Genomic DNA, 23,130 nt, shown 5'->3' on the forward strand with positions numbered 1-23,130 from the left:
TGATTAGTCGACTAATCGGTTGTCTTAGTCTTAGTCGACAAAGATTTCTTTAGTCATTTAATCATTTAGTTTTTATGCTTTTTTCATGCTGAATGATTTATTTTCAAGAAGCTTATGACCGCATCTCAGACAAACAAGATTTAAAGTGGTGCTTTTATGTGATTCTTCGTGGAGAAACTCAGATTTACAGATCTGTTAATTAAATCAATTAATCGACAAGTCCACAAAATCGTATGAGTGTTGGGGCTGTTCACATGCCACGTTTTATGCCGTCGCGATGCACAAGCGTTCCCAAGCACCTATTTTTCAGGACGCAACGGCTGCGCCCTGAGATGAAAATAGTTAAACTTTTGGAACGCTGCAGCACGCACAGCATGTCATGTGACGAGGAACAACCAATCAGAGCTGGCAGATATCTTCTTCCGTAAATATCAGTCTACGATAAATATGGAGGAGAAGTTAATCATTTTAGTGCAAAGCCAGAGCTTTATGATTTGTCCCACAAACTATTTTACTTACTTCACCCTTTCCGTCCAAGAACGTCACAACATCCGGTTTAAAGGTCAGCCAAAGAGAGAAATCAAGCAGTAAAGCTACTGTGAGGGATTTACGGTGCTGGAAATCCATTTATTTTTGTTTTGACTGAGTTTAGTTTTGTCAGTGAGGCTTACTGCAAAATTACCGCAACTTTATCATCATCGTCGTCATAGCGCACAGGTTTTGGTTGCTTAGTAACAGCAGGCGCGACAGGAGCGCAACCTCCCAAGTACCTTGGATAAAAGGATGAAAGCGGTGCGATTTCCACACGTTTTTAGACGCTACATGTGAATGGCCCCTTAGTCGAATAAGAATTTCTTTGGTCAAGGACAGCCCTACTTATTTCCATAGTAATAGGAAATATATATGCTAAGAACAAAAAGGAAAATGGAAGGATAAAAAGACGGCAAAAAGAAGATGATAATATGAAGTGAGACTAAAAATGCTCCTTAAAATTCATGTTTTATGACTCATAATTGCCCCAAATGTCTCCCTATCCCCCGTCCCAGTGTAGTGCTGTGTATGGCACAGTGGTACAGTCATCAGACGGAGGGGTGGTAGGTTGAGAACCCATTCACAGTAACAGGATACGGTTCTTTTCTGGCACTAGTCAAATAATTGTAGGTTACAGCTAGCTTGGAAATAAATCACCACAGCGGGTGAGGCCGGAGTGGAGTGCAACAAAGTGGTTATAATAATTATGAGTTTGAGGTTTGGCAAGTGTGTGTGTGTGCATTTGTGTACCCTCTGATAGGAGGTGGTGTCAGCAGTATGTGCCTCTTCCTGGTTCCTCAGGACTCTCTGAGTGTCCAGGTTGAGTCCTTCCAGTTGCTTCATCAGATTGCTCTGCTCTGCTGCATGCTCTGTACTCTGTCTGTACAGGGTCTGCACCTCTGCAAACTCACAACTATGCACACAACACACACGCACACACACACAAGCAACATGTTATACAAATTCATACTGTACATGCACTGTGATGTTAAAGTAAAAACATTGTTTATCAACACACCATAGAGCATTTACTGCCATTCATTTCTTCATTAATACTCTGAAATTATATGTCCAGGTTTAAGACATAAAAACAAAGAGAACTCCTATCAAAAAGGTGTGAAAAGGTAAGACTACTGAAAATATTATTGCTTTTCTTAAGGCCTTTACACACCGGGGACATGACGAATAAACAACATGAAAATTTGAAATACTCGCCTATTCACGTTCTGTGTAAAAGTATTCATGACAAAAACAATAGTTCAAAACATTTTTAGGGCTGTCAATCGATTAAAATATTTAATCACGATTAATCGCATTATTATCCATAGTTAATCATGATTAATTGCAAATTAATCGCACATTATTTTATCTGTTCAAAATGTACCTTAAAGGGAGATTTGCCAAGTATTTAATACTCTTATCAACATGGGAGTGGGCAACTGTGTTTGCTTTATGCAAATCTACGTATATATTTATTATTGGAAATCAATTAACAACACATAACAATGACAAATATTGTCCAGAAACCCTCACAGGTACTGCATTTAGAAGAAAAAAAAGCTCAAATCTTAACATGGCAAACTGCAGCTGTCAGTGTGTCAGTGTGCTGACTTGACTATGACTTGCCCCAAACTGCATATGATTATCATAAAGTGGGCATGTCTGTAAAGGGGAGACTCGTGGGTACCCATAGAATCCATTTTCATTCACATATCTTGAGGTCAGAGGTCAAGGGACCCCTTTGAAAATGGCCATGCCAGTTTTTCCTCGCCAAAATTTTGCGTAAGTTTTGAGTGTTATTTAACCTCCTTTGTGACAGCTGACCTTGTTACAACCTAAAAATCGCAAGTTGCGTTAAAGAAATCAATGATATTAAAATAAATTTGCATTAATATATTATTATCGCGGTAACTTTGACAGCCCTAAAAAATATATTGACGTGTGAATAATTAATCGCATGAAAAACGCCCCCAGTGTGTGAAGACCTTTAGATTTTATTATTAAATCAAAGGTGTGAAAATGTGTTAAAAATTGTCAAATGTGATATAGATGTAATTCACTTATACAAATAATCATATTTGCAATATTAGGGTGAACCCAGGACAATGACTAGTTTATTAAATCTTTCTTTAGTCAACAATGCCTACACATTTCCCTCAACATAGCAATATCAGCATTAAAGTTTATTTCTGAAATTTGTTTTGTGTCCCATGGAATTACCGGAAAGTGCTCCAATAACGCATGAAGATATCTATATTCGTCTAGCTGAAACCTAAAGAACGGTCTCTAGTCCTGATGTGACTGACATGTCAGAGTGCCTCTGGCATTAAAACAGAAAAGTAGTTAAAAAAGGTTGAGATTACCACTAAGGCTCCTACGGTTCTCACAGTTTTTATCATATCGACTAAAGCTTAGCCAAAGCCTGCCCTGTTTCCCTTTTCTCCTTTTTTTAAAGCACATCCACTATGCAGGGCTTATCAAGTGGCTTTAGGTGAGCCAGAGTGGAAGGAATCTGTGTCACCCCGAAGCCTCCCAGCGTAGAGAGCAATATACCATGTGAAGTAATGTATACGCATATGTCCGCACAGGACAGATGTATACCTCCTTCAACTAATGAAATTACCCATAAATACAACCAATTCAGGTGTGGTTGTTACAAGAAAACAGACACCAGGTTGGAAGGGCTCACCGAAGTTGATTGAGTTGCCCCTCTTTTGCTGCCACCTCCCTCTCTGTGGAAGAAAGCTGAGCTGATAGACTGCTACTGTGGCTCTGCAACCTGGACAACTCCTGCCAAGCATGGTGTAGCTCCTCCTCCAACTCCTGGTGGAGAAGAGTAACAACAGTTTATTTCTATTTCAGGTAACATAGAGCCCTACGTGTTTGCAGTGATTGAAGACAGACTAGTGAGGTTTCTGCTCACGCTGCACTGGAATCAGAAAGGTTTCATTTCACAATGTGACAAAGTGTAAATGTTGGATATCAACAACCCTTATCTGATACTGTCCACACTGCTGTTGTCCATCTGATGGAACAGATACTCTGCAGCTGTCTACACTAGCTGTGTAGCAGCTCACATTTCTGTCACAATTTAAGCTTGAAATGCAACCTAAAGCATCTTTTAGGCTCCATATCTATTTACTTCCAATTTACACATGTAACTATACTGATTGCGCATTGGACTGTAAGCACTGTCAAAACACTCTGTGTCTGAACAGATCCAGTGGACTGGAGACACGGACGTAGGACTACAACTGCTGCTTTTGCTGTGCAGCAGGTGTAGACAAGGTGTTAGTGACAGCTTTTTCTTAATAAGAAGAAACCATTAGAGCAGGGCGGGGTGCACGGCATCAAAGGTCCCCAAACCTTGACAGATTAAATGTAATTAAAAAGCATTTCACGGGGCCAGAATTAACCATATGCAAAATTAATTAGTCTTCGGCAATTACAAGAAAGGACATGAAAAGATGCCATAATACTTGTGTGTATGACTGCAAAAAAAGCAGTCATGTTTGTTTGGTGTCTATACATGGGAGGACAAAATAAGAAAAACATCTTACAGCAGAGTCTGGTTCGCTGCAGGAGAATGTGTTATTGTCAAGTAGGTTCTTTCTTAAAGCTGCAGTCAGTAACTTTGAGTAAATATGATAAAAAGTTATTTTAATAAAACTGTCACTATATCCTGACAGTAGTGCATGAGACAGATAATCTGTGAAAAATATCATATTCCTCTGTGTCCCCCTAGTGCTCCTAATAGCATTTGCAAGATTTCAACGTGCGCATAAGAAAACAACCAATCAGAGCCGAGCAGTCTCTAGAGCAGCTGTCAATCACTGCTCGGGAAACTCGTGAACTCCGATCAATCTGTCAAACTAGGCAGCGCTGATCAAATATGAATCAATATTCTGTTACTGTAACGCCTATTTCTCACCTCAAATGTTTTCAGAAACATATTTTAGTGTACTGTTTAGCTGTAAAATGAGAATGTTTGCTCTGGCCGGTGCTTGGGTTTGGCTCTTCAACATGGCTGCTGGGTCGCAAACTTTCTCATTTTACAGCTAAACAGTAAACTACAAGATGTTTCTGAAAACATTTGAGGCGAGAAATAGGCATTACAGAAACATAATCTTGATTGATATTTGATCAGCGCTGCCTAGCTTGACCGTTTGATCGGAGTTCATGAGCAGTGATTGACAGCTGCGTTAGAGACTGCTTGATTGGTTGTTTTCCTTCCGGCGCGGTGAAGTCTTGCAAATGCCATTAGGAGCACTAGGAGGACACAGAGGGACATGATTTTTGCCACATTTGCCACATATTACCCATTAACTTTTTATCATATTTGCTCAATGTTACCAACTGCAGCTTTAAGTGTTTAAATAAGTGAACATAATAAGGAGGATCAGTAAATTTGTATTAGCTTTATGGCTATCCCATGATGTTTCTTTAACTGGGCCCACTTCCTGTAGGTGTACATGCTCTGGATTAAATTGTAAATTCCTGGACAAATCTTTGCTATGTAAAACAAATTGGCATGATGTATCCACCGCACACCCCATGTTCTCCATCTCCATCTCTCAAATCAATGTATGATACAAAAAATGAGGAACAGGTGGAGTGTCTTAGGCTGTGATGGATGTGCATAGACTAGTTGCTGGGCTCCATCCTGTCCAAGTGTAATTACTCTGCAGCCCTGACTTATTCAAGACTTCCTGTTTGACTAGCGTAGCAATATGTTCATCATAACGATTAGTCTGTAAGGAAAGGGGGAGAATGTGAAGCTCTTCTGCTGCTGCTACGTCCTGAGACTCTAGTATTGGCAGGCAGCTGATTTCTGTAAGGGGATGGCAAAAGGCAGCTGAAATGAAAACTCCTCAGGACTTTGATTGTGATTTGATTGGTTGAATGTTTAAAAAGCAACACTGTCTAATCACTGTATTTCTCGTGTCAACAGAGATGGGAAGTATTGATTGATACCAATGACTGGAGCAATGGACATAAATTCTGAAAATTACGTGCTTGCATTTGGGGTAAATTAATGACTCACAACTACAAACTCTTGCACCCACACAAGCAAATGACTTCAAAAAGTTCCTTTCAGTTGTGGTGAGCTGATTTAATTTTTTACCCCAACCAAGGTAGCTATGTCTCCCCCATATTCAATCGTAATTTTTCCTTTCTTTGAATATAGTCCCTGCATATTTAAATTGTATGCTTTACAACAGAGATATTTTTATATTCACATGCTGAGGAAGAAAGGGTATGAGGGATCACAGAGTTCAAGGTATGCAGAAGAAAGGGAAAGCTAGAGGACGGGACCCTTCCTGTACAACTTTGTGTGTATGTGTGTGTCTGAATGGACTTGTCCCCGTGTTCATACCTTGACTCTGTCCCGGGCAGCATCCCTCCGGTCTTGTTGGCTGTTGGCCTGCCTCTCTTTCTCCTCCAGGTCAGCTCGCAGGGCGGCCCAGCGGGAGGTTAATCCCTTATTCTCCTCCTTTAGAGCCTGCACCACCTGCCGCTCCTCCTCCTCTCTCCTCCTACACTCCGTCTTCATTTCCTGGATAAGAGAGGTGTGTGTGTGTGTGTGTGTGTAAGGAGGAGAGTGGGGGGTCACGAGGGCCAAATAAACAACGACGACGGAAAGGAGAGAAATGGAAAAAGGTAACGATTCAAACTGAGAAAAAATGAAAAAAGAAAGATGTGAGAAGTACAAAAAGAGAAGCAACCCATGGGGTTGAGGCTGAAATGAATATGTAAACAGTGGAGCGGCTTTGCTGCGGGAGCCCCCTGCATGGGCCGCTGATTGGCCAAGGTCACCTGTGCTGTATGACTGGGCCCACGCGGCCAGATGTTGGCTGGTGTGGGCCGAGCCGTGCCGCAAGAGCTGGGCTCATGCAGGTACAGGGGCCAGTGTGTCGGCTTTAATGACAGGCTCCTAATGAGAATGGTGCTTGCTGCAAGACCCATTAGACTCAACCTAGGTCTCCTTTGATGCTGTCCCCCACAATTTCTCGCCATGAGACCTCACCAAGACTGTGTAAGGACCATTCCTTTATCAATTAATCATAGCCAGGTCCCAACTAAGCATAATTAGGGAGAAGCCACACCATCACATGCACACTTTTCACTTTCCCCCACTGAAGCAGTCATTAAGTATTTATCTGCAAGTTAACAACCTGCTTTCCTTTCTCCCTCACGCACACACACACACTTTCCAGCTGTTAAGTATTCTCTGTTGTCAGTAGCAAGAAAGAAAGCTAAAAGCAAGAAAGGGTGAGGCAGAGGAGAAGACACAAAGACATAGAGATTGTGTTCAGGAGGGCTGAGCAATCCTCTTTCTCTTCTAAATGATTCAAGTGCCTATGGCTATCACCACGGGGGACTTGTCGTGTTCAGTGCCACACAGGAAAGAGACTTTTCGACTCTGAGGCTCAAACTGCCTAAGAAAATTTGTTCCACCAACCTTAAGTTCCTGACTGTTATTGACTAGTTGTTCACGCAGAGCTGTCAGCTCCTTCTTCATTAAGGCACTCCCCTCGTCCACTGTCGTCCTCCTCTGTCCCAAGTTGTTAATCTCCTGCTGCTGGCCTGTCACTTTCTGTGGCAGACAGCGAGACAGAGAAAAAGACAGAGAGAAGAGAAAGAAAGAGAGAAAAAGAGTGCCCCAGGTTACATTATGGATTTAAGTCTTGGAAACCTCGAATCAAAATTAGGATCTGGATTGTGTCCTGACCAAGGTCTGAATAACATACAAGTAATACGTTTAAATTTACCAGGCATTATATCCTGATTGCCCAAAATGATATCTGTGAATAATCAGTAGATAAAGTCTGTTAAATGTAAAAAAAATAATCTGTGATTATGTTTTAACCCTGAATGTAGGGTTAGGCGATATGACAGTATATAGCGTGCGGTGGTAGAAATGTGTCCACCAGTAGAGATTTGGCAATACCGTTTCCACCACGGAAGACATTCTCGCGTGATCTTGTGATCTTGTGATCTTGTGATCTCGCAAATCCAGTTGCCTCACAAGGTATCATGATTTGGGCAGACATGGAGGAGGAGAGTTGAGCAAGAGGAGGCAGCCCAACCAACACAAGATGAGGAAGAACTCTGGTTACATGATTACCAGGCATTTGCACACTGTAGTTTATTTTGATAGTGTTTTGTCAGCTTTTTGAAATGAAAGATGAGCAAATCCTGCAGGAAAAGAAAGAAATGTGTGTGATTTTATATTGCCCTGACTGTAGTTAGGCTGGTATTTACTTGCACCTGTTTACCTTAAAATCTCTAACACTTGAAATTATTGTTCTCAGGAACCTTAAAGCTTCCATTTTGAAAGTCTGAGTCTTTTGTTTGAGAATCTTTTGTTTTTAACTCAAGTGTTGTCTCATGTGAGGCATTTGTTTATGGTTGTACGGAAGTTCCAAATAAAAGAAGACAATAATCAAGTATGATGAAGTATGGTATGGTAATTTCAAACCATTTCTTAATTGAATTTACAGAACAATTACTGTATCGTGATATACACCATGATGTAAAATTACATTATACAGTGATAGAAGATTTTGACCATATCGCCCACCTTACTTGAATAGGGTTGCAACAGAAATAGGGTTGCAACTAACAATTATTTCCATAATTGATTATTCTACCAATTATTTGCTTGATTAGTTGTTAGATCTATTAAGCATCAGAAAACAATGAAAAATGCCCATTGCAATTTCCTACAGCCCAACGTAATGACGGTAGATGTCTTGTTTCGTCTAGCCAGCAATCTCAAACCTAAAGATATTCAGTTTAGAATATTAGACAATATAAGACACTATATATAAGACACTGAAACCCTAAGGAATTGATTGGCACCAACCATGTCATGTTAGCTTGTCAGGGAGAATGCTAAATAACGCTCCAAAATTATGCTAAATTTTGGCGAGGAAAAACTGGCATGTCCATTTTCAAAGGGGTCCCTTGACCTCTGACCTCAAGATATGTGAATGAAAACTCTGAGATGAACAGAGTGAAAACTGTATCTTATTAGATGAAACAGATGTTGACAAATTGCATAATTTGCAGTTGAAAAAAGGTAATAAATCACAATATATCGCAATATATCTTATTGCAATACTCGGCATATCACAAAATGTTTCAAAACGCATTAAGATCGTTCCCACCCCTAATAGTTATTGATTAATTCAATTAATAATTCACATATTGGTTAATCCACAGCTCTAAACAGAAAGCTACCAAACAGTATTAAGATGCAACTATTGTGAGTCAAAAACATTTCATAAAGCACCATGATGAACAATTTAATGATTCGCATGGTTCATCAAACCAGAGGCCAGCAGAAATTGTTCAATGATTTTAATGACCACCCACTTTTGATGCTGGTGTATGTTCACTTTATGTTTTTTGGCAGCCTTTGTGGCGCTAGCACGAGGAGGCCGGCCTCTTAACACCGCATCAGCTGGGGTTTGGCATTGGCTGGTAATCCACAGCCTTCTGTGGGTACACCCTCCTCTCAAATAACACTGTGCTCTGGGATGCAATTAATTGCCATGTTGAGGGAAATCGCTCAGATATATCCAGATAGTGGATTTAACGTTCCTCGCCACTCCTAGCTCGCCGTGCTAAGAACAGAGGGGCTTTAATAGAGATTTATACTGGAGAGCAGAAAATAAATTCAAACGTTGATAATGAGGTAGGCAAGAACAATTTGAACCCCAGTAGTGCTCAATTGATAGAGGAGAAAAAAGGGGGGTTCCGCCAAGTTAAGAGGTCTAGGACAGAAAGATTAGCATTTGGAAATTCCCAGTGCAGTTCAAAAATGAAAGCTAATTATGTTACAAAAATGGAAAAGGAGTAGCGAGGGGAAGCATATAGAGAAAGAGGTGGAACAAAAAAAGAGAAGACTTGAGGAGAAAAAAAAACATCATCAAAGTTGGAGAGTGGAGATATTAAGAGGAGTGTAAGATCCTGTGTGGACTCAGTGGACCATCACATCTCCTAAAAAAGAGGAAAAACCAATTAATCACTTTATGGGTGTGCATGGCTCAAGAATGTGGATGAGATGATGACTGTCAGAGGGCCGAATGACACAGCACAGAGCTCAGTGCTCTTAATGAGATTCTCAAATAGCGTGTAACTTTCATTACCAACACTTTAAAGAGGAGAACAAGACACTTTCCATAAAAAAACAGAAGCACGCAAGTATGAAAATGGAAGAATTAATTGACAACATTTTATTGGCTTTTCTGCAAAAGCCATTTTGGAAATAATCAGATCAGCGGATTAGACATGGATAGGTTTACACTTTTACACATACTAAACTAATTTGGGTTATGAGTGATGAATGAATGAATGACTCAATTATAACAACTCTTAGTGCAGAAGGTTGGTTCTCAAATGTGACAAGCTGGTGGAAATGGTAAAGTTGTCAGAAACAGCTTAAGAATGTGTGGCTACTTATGTAATTAGGTGTGGCAAGTTATCTGCCTGCCAGCCATTACTTTAATACTAATGACAGTTACATTAGTGCAGATCAATACAATATTCAGTTCACCAAAGCCTTGCTAAAACCAAGCAAACTTCACTGAGATGTAATGACGTCTAGCATTTTTGAGTGGATCCTTCTGGAATGTAAAAAAAGAAAGTATTTAATTTTGCCAAATATCGGCACTTTGTCACGGCCGTCGGTGTCCGATACGTCGCACAAGGCACACTTTCTCGGCGGGATGAGACGCACTGGGCTTTCCATTAACTACAATGTAAACCCATCTGCAGCAACAGTAAACGGTCAGAGAAAGTGCTGTGGTGACATAAAGAGCAAAAGGGACACACAGGGCTGGCGCGAGGGAGAGGAGGTGGATGGCTTTCATCCAGGAGATCGCTGTTCGTGTCCCTTGTGTTACATTTCACTTTCACCTGACAATCAGCTGTTTGTTCGTGTCCTGTGTTCACAACGTCAAGTCACACTTACCATGTTGTTTTCTCTAAACCTAACTATAGTGTTTTTTATTGCCTGAACCTAAGCAAGTGTTTGTGTTTAATTCACAAGATTAAGCACATGTTTACTGTTACTGAATAGTGACGCTATGGGGTCTGACAAAGCGTCAGTATGTGACGAGTTGGGATGAGAACGTGTTGTTCATTTCTAAATTCTTATTTCTTCGTTTCTAAATTCACAGCACAACAAAATGTATTTTCCTGTGCATAATGTGTAATAATAAGCCTTTCTCATAGAGACATAATAAATGGACACTTTTACTTTCGGGCCTTGCATATTATTCCTATAATGACTTCAAACTTGGTGCATCAACAGTGAAATTAATGCAACTAAAACACAATAGTTACAGTAGAAATATTTCCATTCTAATATATTCATTACTGAGTGCCTCACACTTGATCTTATGTTCTTATCTTATAAATAATTATGTACAGTGAGTTTGTTCTCTCGTAGCAGCCTATTCTCTTGGCTTTTGAAGCATCGTCGATGCCGTTCTATCCAGAGGCTACAAATAAAGTTTGAGAGATTTGCTTGCCAGTTGGCTGCCATGGGTACTAATGCTTTTATCATTGTTATGTACATTGTTATCAATTAGAACCTTCTACTGTTTTTAATGATACGAGGCACATCTTTACATGTCTGACGGCACTTTTCATTCACTGTACTCAACTTAATACCACTTTCACTTGACTGTCTTTGCACTTCTTGTTTGTATTTTTTTATTGAATCGGTCCTTACTGTGTACACCGCAGCACTGAAGGAAAGCCATTATGTGAATCCTGTGAGAAAACAGTGCACGTTGGCTGATTGCACTATTTTACTGAACTAAAAACTAAGTCCCAATTATTACACTGAAATAAAGTTTGACGTAATCACATATATTGTGCTCCTGAAGGTTAAAACTATAGCTGTAGTGAGTGGTATCAGAGTGAAGATGGCTGAGGAGGGTGATGAAGAAAAACACCAGCAAGCTGATGACTCCATTACAGCCAGTCTCATTAGGAATGAACACGATTCTGGATGAGGGACGCTAATGAAGGAGACTGACAGATGCTTCAGTGAAGGGATGATGATTTGTAGTAAATTACATTAGTGATGTCATTATCGTCAGACATCATACCATCAAGAGATATTACTCAACGGCGTGGCACAAAATAAAGGAGGCAAGAGAGAGAAAGAGTTTAAGGTGTTTAGTTAAATATACACACAAATGCTGGTGGTTATTTTCTTTTACAAAACGGGTAGCTCAAATCAAGCAATCTGATTGGTGCATAGCTGTGATAAAATAACCACATACCACTGCTATGACATTTCATTCCTTTGCTCTTTCATTATCATTCCACATCTGAGAAAAAAATGTTAAACTAATGTGTTGTCATGGTTGCTTGGCAACAGGGTCATGGGGGGATAATTTCCGCCAACACGGAACAGGTCACAGATATAAAGTAACAAAGTTAGCTGGTAAAACCCGCTACAAAATGGAAACAAACTTCTACGGAGGAGTGGATTGAGCAGTGTCCATCTCCAGAAAAAAATCCACCTGCTGAACGACATGCAGCGCTACGTAAAGAGAAGGTTCCACAATGTTGCCCAGAATATGGAAGCAAGTAGGAACGCAGCAGAAATATACCAGCCACTGAACGCAACTTGGGGACTGGAGAAAGTGGAGCAGCATCCTCACCACGCCAAGTAACACATCTCCAAACACAAAAAAAAGGCAAGCCTAATACAAACAAGTTATCAAAGTCATCCTACTGATGCTGGGCAGCTTTTCAGCGGTTGTAAAATAAATGTGCATATAATAAATGCAACATACAAATAATGTAAATAAAAAGACAAAATAATTAAATCAATAAAACGCTAGCCTGTGATGAAAAAAGAAAGAGAGTACGTTCCATTGCGATCGCCTCGGTATGTGCAGGCATGAGGGTCTATTTTAATGTCAACATTATTATTTATTAATAACAAATATTTAAATTGGAATGTGTCTATAACTTTCATGTTGATATATTTGATGACTGTTTTATAAAAGCAATAGCTCACTTCAGGCCGTGGTATGTTGAGCTAAGGGGGTTGTCGTCCGAGCTAATGCTTAAATAATAAATGTATAAAGCGAGCTAAGAATAAACACATAGATAATAAAGACAAAAAAGGCAAAAGCGGATCATGCAAAATTAAAAATCCTCACTAAATCAAAATGCTTCAGTGAAAGACATAAACCAAGAAAAGACACAAAACAAGTCCTTGTAATTAAAATGCCAGATAGGCAATCTTATAACTAGAAGTTCAGTAGTTCAGTCTGGAGTCTGTAGCTAAGACTCTGTGGCTGGGAGAAATGAATGAGTAATACCCTCCTTCTGGACTTCTGGCCAAGGTGTTGAGGAGGACATTTAACCTTCAGTTGCTGCAATGGAGCCGATAATTGGCCGACAGCAGATTTGTAGATTTGTAAATATGGTCAGTTTATAAAAGAATTTTAAGCACAGTGATACCTTTTGTAAAAAGCAGATTTATGAATATAATCTGATTAGGGCTGCACAATTAATAAAAAAATTATTGAAATCGCAATATAGCCTACTACAATATTCAAATCGCAGGAGGCACAATATTTGGTAAAGCCGAAATGTGTGTAAAAATACCGTTTTAAATTAAATATTGTCGTGCTGCAGAGATGTGTTGGCCTACACATCATATTCTACAGACTTAAGAAAACATCTTTGCTTGGTAGAGATCCCCGCAAAAGTCCCACCATAATCATAATGAGAATAATGATGTAAAAATGATCATTCCCTATAATATCGCAAATCATATCACAATTGCAATATCAGTCAATATAATCGCAATTAGATATTCTTTCAAAATCGTTCAGGTCTAAATCTGATTAGAGATTTGTACCTATTTTTCTGAAACATCCTGCTGCTTACAACTAGTAGCCTTTGTCTAGTAAATATTTCAGATCTGGCTGAACTCTTCCTCTCCATAACAGACATTTCTCTGAACACAGAATGTTACAGCTTGTTAGATCAAACTGTACTGTACCTGTTCCAGCTCCTGTATCTTGTAGTCTTTGGACTGGAGGATCTCCAACACTTTCCTGTCCTTGATCTCAGCTTTGTGCTTCTCACTAGAAGAAAGAGAAAAAGAAAAGCAAATAAATGTGTGTCCACAGTCATCTACAAGACTTGAGGCTATAGGGTTAGAAGAATTGGACAATGCAAAGTATATCATGCCTACAAAAAATACCAATATCCCCTTAAAAAAAATGAGTTACTGTATTGTTTTATAACTTTAAATCACAGTGAATGACAGTAGGTAGAGAGACAAAGACAAGCAGAAGTTGCAGAAATCTGTATATACACAGTAATTTAGTTAGTTTGATTGGTCTGATGTCATACAGTATGCCTTGATAGTACTATATAACATTGGTACTGTAATACTTTACCACTCTGAGAGTAAATCCTGCACTAAGTATTACTACTATCAAGTTCTAATTCTTTGTGCACCTGCTGTACTTAAAGAAGGCAAATAAACAAGATCATGTTATTGTTATATATGTACATATAATGTTTATGAATGCTACTCTTTAAGAAAAGTATTATCGATGTGAAGGTAAATCAGTTATGAGATGTGAGCTACTGTTGCTATCCTGCTGCTGCACTTAACTCTGAACTTTTCTCTCTGGCCCACTAACACCTCTTTTATCATAATGAACTTTTAGGGAGACAAAAACAAGGCATCAAGTGGGGACCTGTTTGTTTCAACTGCTTTAGGCCACCAGGGGCCACCCATTCCCTCCACTCATCACTTGCTCCTTCTACACCTCCCATCTGCGAGGCCTTTTCTCTCGTCTCTTCGCCTCTTCTGATCAGCCCTCTCCCCTGGCAGACACTGAAATAAGTATTTGGTGTCCCTGGAGGAGCTGGAACGCAGGCTGGCCCAGCTACATCTCCTTGTACATTGGGCTGTGTTCACCATGTCCTGAGCAACCAACCAATCACTCTACAAGATCCACACAGGAAGGGGAGGGGAGGCTGGATGGCGGATCCCAGTGGGCACCAGCGCTTGACTGGAGTCGACACAATTACCATGTCAATATCCTCCTGCGCATCAGGTGATACAATACACATGCACTCTCTGGGTGCATGTTCCCCCTCGAGTCTCAGCGGACCAACATACTTTGATGGGTTTCCTATGGGGCTATAAAGGAACTGAAGAGGGTGTGGAGAAGGAATGAGAGGCACAGGTACTGAGGAACTCTCTGCACATTGCTGCACTGTGTTTTACCCCTATTAAGGGTCTACTAACAACTGACAGACCTCAAGATGTACATGATATGCAACCATGATAGAGAAAATATCATTCTAAGGTATCCTCAAAGGGAAAAAGTCAGTAAAACTAGTCCAAGTATAGAGTGCTACAGGAATGAGTCCTAAAACACGGTTATGAGTTCGCATTTTAGCACTTCCAGTTCCCAGTTTTTAATTAGATGCCTGAAATAAGATCTGTGGTTAACACAAGCTTAAGAGATTTTAACGTTTTGTTCTACGATATTAAATACATCAATAAATAACCCACTTGTGAATTTTGAAGCTTTTATATGTCTTAAAAAAAGGCGGTTGCTAACAAGTGGCTAAATGAGACTACAAAACAGCCTCGTTGTGTATACTCGCGCTCATTCGACCATGGTGTAGTTGGTTTATAGCCTAACGTTAGCTTTTTACTTCTGGTGTATATATGCTTCAAAAGGTCCCATAAGGTTGGCGGTTCGATCCCCGGCTCCAACTGTTTGCATGACGAAGTGTCCTTGAGCGAGACACTGAACCCCAAGTAGCTCCCCGGGTGCTTTACAGCAGCTCACTGCTCCTAAATGCTTAGGATGGGTTAAATGCAGAGATCAAATGTCATGTCTGTACCTATATGTATATGATGAATCTAATCATTTCTGGAGATTATTTTACAAAAGGTGTATCATAAACATGTGTTTGCCACAGAGCTAATTTTCTGCAATAATCTAAAACCCAATGGAAAAATCCTATTGGCATTTTGTAGAGGGAAACCGTGCGATTCTAACTTCCAGGTTGGCCTTTCAAAAACATGTCATCCCTGTAGCACTCTATTAAATAGGTCTCACACATTTCAACATATGTAAGTGGAAAAAAACAACCGATGTTCAAACTGCAGTGATAAAGTCAAATATTTTTTTCCTAATAAAGTGTAACATATTTAATTTATCCAACTGTGCATCAGCTGTGAAAAGGCCTGAGCCCCTGCTCTTCTCTGAAAGTTCCCATGCCACTGTGTTTGGTGCAGCTTAGCCACCCTGCAAAAGAGGTCATGTTCAATCTCACAATTTATCCGATAAAGACAAGTATTTGGCAGGAGTGTTTCAACTGTCCAGAATGGGTGCGGCGGAGGAGGAGTGTTTTCATTAAAAGGGTTTCCATGGTTGAACTGCTAGACCGGGGATAAGAAGGCTTAAATCAGCATCTGCACCAGATTCCGTCGTAACCCCAGCAGAATGGCCAAGGTGCCTTAAACACCCCCTTGAACGACTTTCACACATATTTCTCTTCACTTGTGAGATAAAGGAATTCTCAGCTATTGAGCCTCTCAGGTAGCAATTTGAAAGATGAATCTACTCACCGCTCAACCACCAAACTGACAGCCTGGGTCAAGTCTGGATTTGCCACTTGCAGGCGTTTCCATAGGGACCACACAAACTCCTTGTCTGCCTGTGAAAATAAAGGATTCAGTGAGACAACAGCTGTTATTCTTAATTGAGATAAATAGCTTTTGATAAATTTGTCTCAAAATGCAATGAGGCAAGTACATCTCTGTGTTTCTCACTTAAAAAAATAAAATAAATAGGATGCTCAATGACATTAGCATACGACAGAAGGGGTAGGCAATCAATAATTTAAATATCTTGTACAAAATAGTTTTTGATCTGGCCTGCCCTCTCTAATCATGATCCTCTCTTAGCAGGAATTCTCATCACTGAGATGTGACCTTCGACTCAAGGGGAGCCGGCATTGACACTTGTCATTATGCACTATTTATGACTGGGGAGAGTTGGGATCCAAATCAAAACACAGCAGTCGAGCTTGCATTTTCCTTATTAATCAATTGCGCTCCGGATATGTTTTCCACTCCAGCTCCAAAGTAACTAGCCCCAAAGAAACTCAAAACTGATGACAGAGAGAGTCGTCTTCAAGTAGAAAAACCCAGCCAGCCCCTGACACATTTCCAATTCAAATTGTCTCGCTGTTTTTTTTTTTTTCAAACATTTTTAAGCTACATTACATTTAATGAGGGACATCTGAAAACTACATTTTCTGACATTAAAAGACAGAATTATACCAAATCGACTTAATATAAAATTATCTGATAAATTATGTTCACATCATCATAAGATAAAAGTCATCCCTCCCACTGGAATCTACTGGTCTCCAATTAGTACATGAATTTTAACCCCCTTTTCAAAAGTGTCTAATCAATTATTTACTAAAATGGCAGAAGCAGACCTTGATAAGACCATGAGCTGAACACATAAGTGGAAGGACTGTAGATCTCTGTCTCTGTATGCATCTGTGTGTAAGTGTATGTGTATGTGTGTGTGTATACAGAGTGGGAGCAGGGTGAAAGAGGATAGAGATCTCATCAAATCAGCCCTGCAATGCAGCTAACGATGAAATTAAGCAGTGTGGTTGACTTGAGATAGGTGGTCTCCCTCTGCCTGGCCGTTGGCTGCCATTAGCCGTTCCACAGACAAGTGTTCAGTCAGGACCCTCATCAAGATCTCTCCTTTTGCCATATGTGTGCTTAAAGATGCATTGAATGTGTGTTTGATGATGGCTGAATTATTCATTCTGAATCTAGACATTGAGACACCATGGGCTAAATATACCAAAGATCAGCATCTGGAATTCAGCCACATATTAATAAAATTAGCATGGTCTAGTAGGAACATTTGCTGGCCGACAGATGAGACTCTTTGTAGTTAATGGCTGTCCTCAAGTACATCTTGCCAGAGACTTAAGACATCAGTAGAATTCAAATGCCACTATTTAAATTGTACACTGCACAACTAAAGGTTCCTATTAGATAGACAGAATCACTGATGTTCTACTCCAGAGGAGACCACCAAGGATGGCTTCCATGTTCATGATCCATGTCATGCAGCAGGGACTGTCTGAAGTGAACATCGATGGTAAACTAGTAGTACTATAATGTGGTGCTTTAAACTGAAGGGAACATTTTAACACGGATGTTACAGTGTAAAGGTCAGTGCTCGAAATTAACTTTTTTCCTCAGCGTCCTGCAACTGTCCTGAATTCTACTTTCAATTGTCCCAGACTTGACAACCAATGTCCCAAATTTCAGTGTTTTTTTTTTCATTCTACATAATAAATATAGTTTTATTATAAACTATGTATTATAAACTATGCAAGTTAATTCACATCCCTTCATTGACTCACTCTGGTCTGCCATGAAAGTTCTGCTAGTCCCTGCACTTAGATCTGAATAAATAAAAACATTAGTTGATTTACTGTTTCTTGTTTATTTCTTGTTTGATCGATAAATGCATCACTACAAACTGCAAAAATGCAAACCTGCGATGTAAATTTACATACACACACTTTGAACACATCTCACATAAAATTTTAAATAGTATCAATAATCTTTCCATTTTATTTTAAATTGCGAAGCCGTTTGTAAAAATCAGTTTAAATATGAGCGTGGCTTCACTCTCAAGAGTTGGTAAAAAACCATGACGAATAAAATCATTTAATATGTAATGATAAGTTTCTCTACTGTCCCAAAATTGTCCCTAATTTTATCGTCTCCGGGGACAACGGACATCCTTAATTTCGAGCACTGGTAAAGGTGCTCTTATTTGCTTGTCAAAATATGTGTAAGACAAAGACCTATTTGGTGCTATTAATAAATAAGTGATGCACAGCAGTTGTGCTTTTTGTGGGTTGTTAGGTGAGCAAACACCACTAATTATACAATTACTTTACTTTCCCTGGAAGTATTTACACTGGAAACACCTTAGAAAACATTTAACAAGAAAAACAAAAGTCATACATATGGTTTCCAAAAAATTGTTTCATAAATTCTAATTCTAAAACTTAAAAGGGCTCAAAATATACAGGGGGCTTTTATAGTTTTGTTTTTTTATTGTATCTAAAGAATTGTATCTGTCAATTATTCATACTCAGTAAGTCAAGTCAAGTAAATTAAATTTCTATAGCCCATTGTCACAAATAACAAATTTTCCTCAGGGGGGGGACTTTACAATCTGTACAGCATACAAACACCCGATGTACTGTAAAGGACAGAGGGTGTTGTATGCTGTACAGATTACGACCCTCGCATCAGAAGAGGAAAAACTTAACAAAATAAAAAAAACTTTTAACAGGCAAAAAATGGAAGAAACCTCAGGAAGGGCAACTGAGGAGGGATCCCCCTTCCAGGAAGGACAGACGTGCAATAGATGTTGTGTGTACAGAGTAACAACATAATTACATTACAACATAGACAATCCATAGTGAATTGGAAGCAAATGAATGTTGAATTTTTTGGTTTATTGAATTGTACAGGTGCATGTATGCATTTGCACCTGTGTGTAAGGATGCCTTGTGTCTGAAGGTATGAAGGTGTCGTCAAACTTCTTTTTCTGAGTAAACTCTAAAGAGTTAGCTTCAAAAGTCAAACTTTATACACAGGATAATTAAGGTAACAGGCACACATGTGGTTATAGCCAAACCTCACCAAAACAAATGTTCCTGCCCCATGTGTAAGGTGGTATATATATATATATACAGTATATGTAGTCTAATAAAAACTGAAATGTAACACATCATCTGCTGAACCCCACAGCTGTCTGTCTGCCTACCTGTAAAGCAAGGTACTGTGAATATGCAAAGTGAGAAATGCTGGGTTAAGTTCACTCATGTTATTAGGCACCACCTGGTGGTGAATATGCAAGGACATCCTCCCTCAATCACTGACTCACAAAGTGAAGATGAAAGGTTCTCAAATCTGCTCATGAGAAATTTCTGTGTCTAAGTGTTTGTATTTATTTGAATACAAAGAAAAATGTGGGGGCCAATTTATTCAAATGTCCTCTGGAAGCAGATATTTGCTGCACATTATTTACTGTCATGCTGAACATTCAATAAAGTATGGTCAGGTCATTTACAGACTTTTGCAGCTAAACAGCAGTGACTACTAAATATTTAAAATATGCTTCATGCGATTTAGTTAAAATCAACTAATCAATAACTAAATCCCTGATAATAGATAAACTTTTCAATTTCAACTGTCAACTGCAAGTCATAAACCTCAAAATAATAACCATTAGTCCATGCCTTATGAGGTAAAATTAGTGGAGGTGAAGTGGGTAGCCAATTGTCTGATAGAATTGACAAATAAAAGTGAAAACGCAAAAAAACTTTGCACAGTGTGTACTGCAAAGCAAGAGGTGCTGGCAACTGTAGGAGTACATGTAGTCAGACCATGGAAATATATGATCAAGAATATATATTGTTTACACTGGTAAGAGCAACTTATTTCACTCATTGCTTCACTGGGCTCATGAAAAGCTCAAATATGAGACAAATGAGAAAATAGTATTCACATTGAATGAACAATTGTCAAAATGACTGGACATTTGCTAACTGAACTTGCTGTAATCAGTTCACTCAATAAATATCACTATTGTATTTCTTTAAATGATTTTTCTCTTCTTTTCTCTTTTTTCCAAAAATTATGTTCTTTGCATATTTCCATTAAAAAAAAAGCTATAACAAACTATTACAAACATAAAAATCCTCTAAATTCTGTTTTATAGATGAAATGCTTCCTGTGTAGCTCAGATTTAACATCAGCATAGTTCACCTTCACCAATCACTAACATGGACAAGTCTGCTGTCAGCAAAGCGGCATATTTTACAAAGGAAGAGCAAACTATAATATAGACAAATACGAAGAAGTTAAACTCATAGTCACATTGAATGAACAATTGTCAACATGACTGGACATTTGCTAATTGAACTTGCTGTAATCGGTTCACTCAATAAATGTCACTATTTTAGAGCAATTCCATTGTTATGGTATTATTAGGTTATAAGGAAGCAAGCAATAAACATTTGTGGGGGGGGGGTTCTATAATATAATACATCCTTTCAGATAGCAGATACCACAATCCAGCAGTGTGTGTACATCCCTTTGAACACACATACATACATACCTGGCATTGCATTAACTCATCTGATAAACTCTTCACTTGCTCCTCCAAAACCAGGATGCGAGGTTCGTCTTCGGAGGACATTTTTGGGGACTGAAAGGGAAGAAAAAATAACAACTGGGATCAGTTTGGACACTTTGAAAACTTGGTAGCACAAGACATGATTTGGTCGCACCCTTTTTTTGGGGTACAGCATGGTATTAATCAATGACCTTGCATGCTAATAAATAGTTGTCTTAATTTACATACCCCAGTGAAACATTGACAATGCCTCGAAACTTGATATTTGCAAAATATTTTAACTAACAAGTTTAGAGTTTCCTGCAACGGACGGCCCACATTGCCCACAATAAACACACAGCATAGCGTCCCTCGTACCGTAACCACGGGTACTGTGTTAGCCATTGTGGCTGAAAGTGGTACTTCTTTTTCTTCACCTGTCTGTCAGCCAGTCTCTCCGTGCCTGTTGCACATTCATCATCGGTGGTGTCTGAGTCGGCACCTCTGTTAGACTCTCCCTCACCACCAGCTTCCTCCTTTCTCTTCTCATTTATTTTTTTAAAATAATCAGCAATAGACCGCTTCATTTTGGGGAACAGAGAAACTTTGTCGCCCTGCAGTGTGTGATGCGTGTGAGCAGGGTCTGAAATTAACTTTTTTCCATTAACTGTAGTTTGTTATTGCCATCCGTAGTGGTTATTTGCATAGAAACATAATTATTAATTGTGATTATTTAAATATAATATGTATAATCATAATTCCTTTTCTATTATATATTTTATTTTCTGTGAAAAAAATAGCATTTGGTCGAAAAACAAGATTTTGCATAGGGCCCCCAAAAGTTAGGACCGGCCCTGCTAGCTGCACTCTAGAGTTGGAGGAGCTGCTGGAGATGCTGCTGTCATGAGGAGAGACGTGTGTGTTTATGTTGTCACGGAGGTTTAATAATAACGGCGCGCTACACAAAACGTGCAGTCATTTTCATCATCGAAGGTTTACATAGATCAGAGGAGAGTGCAGGAGGGGAGAGACAGGCTGCAGCAGTGAGGAACAAAAAGCACTGCTTTCATCTGCAATATCCAACGCTCTTACCTTGTTACCAAAATAGTAATGATCATGCACTCGCACAATGCGACTAGGTACAAATTTTACTCGCACACTCCCAAAAAAAGGTCGCACATGCGATGATTTTGGTCACAGTCTAGAGCCCTGCCCTGTTTTTTTACACTAAGGACAATACAAATATGTACAAAACAATACATGATTAGCCAATTAAATGACAACTCTTTGGATAAAAAATTATTTACCATAAACCTAACCTTACACTTAATATAATATTTGAATATATACTGGAAAAACAAAGTTTGGAAACTTGTGTTTGGTCGATTATTTCTCTGTTGTTACAATGCTAATTGGCATTGTATTTTACATCGTTGGAAAGCCTGTTTATTTACCTTCGCAATGATGTCCAACTTGTAAGGATCATGCATTTGTGGGATGAGCAGCACAGCTGATTATGTGGGTAGCGCCCAAGAAAAATTTGCCAAAATGCTCTAAACAGTGTATTGTCATAAGGCTACCAGGAAGCCTGCAATGACTGCCCTTCACCGTCAGGCCCGTTTGCGCTGGTGTCGACAACACAGACAATGGAACCTGAACATGTGGGGGAATGTCATGTTCAGTGATGAGTCCAGGTTCTGTTTGCGAAAGTTGGACGGCAGGGTCAAAGTATGGAGACGACGCGGAGAACGCTATGCTGATTGTAGCACCGATGGAGTAACAGCTTTTGGTGGGGGCAGTGTCATGATGTGGGGCGGCATCTTCCTCACTGGCAAAACAAGGCTCATCATCATTGAAGGCCATCTCAATGCAAGGAGATATTGGGATGAGATTCTGCAGCCAGTGGCGATCCCATATCTCCACAATCTGGGACCTAACTTCATCCTCCAAGATGACAACGCTCACCCCCACAGAGCCAGGGTTATCACAGACTACCTCCACAATGTGGGAGTAGAGAGAATGGAACGGCCTGCCAAGAGTCCACACCTCAACCCAATTCAACACTTGTGGGATCAGCTTGGGCGTGCTGTACGTGTTAGAGTGACCAACACAACCTCGTTGGCTGACCTGCAACGAATCCTGGTTGAGGAATGGAACGCCATCCCACAGCAACGTGTGACCAGGTTGGTGACCAGCATGAGGAGGATGTGCCAGGCTGTTGTGGCTGCGTATGGATCTTCCACCGCTACTGAGGCTCCTGATGGTGTATTAAATGAATAAAGTGTAAAATAGCCAATATGTCTTGTTTGTTCCTTGTTACTGATAGAGAGTTCAA

The 23,130-nt window shown here is 39.6% G+C and overlaps 1 protein-coding gene and 2 long non-coding RNA genes across 5 annotated transcripts in view; 2 read left to right on the forward strand and 1 right to left on the reverse strand.

Moving 5' to 3' along the window:
- Nucleotides 1-23,130, reverse strand: part of cntln (centlein, centrosomal protein) — a 109,776-nt gene that overhangs the window by 85,646 nt on the left and 1,000 nt on the right. For all 3 annotated transcript variants that reach the window (XM_037763929.1, XM_037763930.1, XM_037763931.1), the window contains exons 2-8: nucleotides 20,799-20,888; nucleotides 16,184-16,272; nucleotides 13,580-13,664; nucleotides 6,995-7,129; nucleotides 5,909-6,088; nucleotides 3,221-3,354; nucleotides 1,282-1,444 (exon numbers count right to left, since the gene is read on the reverse strand). In XM_037763929.1, the coding sequence (XP_037619857.1) occupies nucleotides 1,282-1,444; nucleotides 3,221-3,354; nucleotides 5,909-6,088; nucleotides 6,995-7,129; nucleotides 13,580-13,664; nucleotides 16,184-16,272; nucleotides 20,799-20,879 (867 nt within the window). In that variant the 5' untranslated portion in view covers nucleotides 20,880-20,888. The remainder of the gene's footprint in view (nucleotides 1-1,281; nucleotides 1,445-3,220; nucleotides 3,355-5,908; nucleotides 6,089-6,994; nucleotides 7,130-13,579; nucleotides 13,665-16,183; nucleotides 16,273-20,798; nucleotides 20,889-23,130) is intronic.
- Nucleotides 285-9,199, forward strand: LOC119484822. The gene is made up of 4 exons (XR_005206132.1): nucleotides 285-541; nucleotides 574-723; nucleotides 2,319-2,324; nucleotides 9,189-9,199. It is a non-coding gene; the product is annotated as an uncharacterized LOC119484822 (long non-coding RNA).
- LOC119484821 lies at nucleotides 13,586-15,622 on the forward strand. The gene is made up of 3 exons (XR_005206131.1): nucleotides 13,586-13,735; nucleotides 14,259-15,047; nucleotides 15,489-15,622. It is a non-coding gene; the product is annotated as an uncharacterized LOC119484821 (long non-coding RNA).

The sequence above is a fragment of the Sebastes umbrosus genome, chromosome 3 (assembly GCF_015220745.1).
Source record: "Sebastes umbrosus isolate fSebUmb1 chromosome 3, fSebUmb1.pri, whole genome shotgun sequence".
Lineage (NCBI taxonomy): Eukaryota > Metazoa > Chordata > Actinopteri > Perciformes > Sebastidae > Sebastes > Sebastes umbrosus.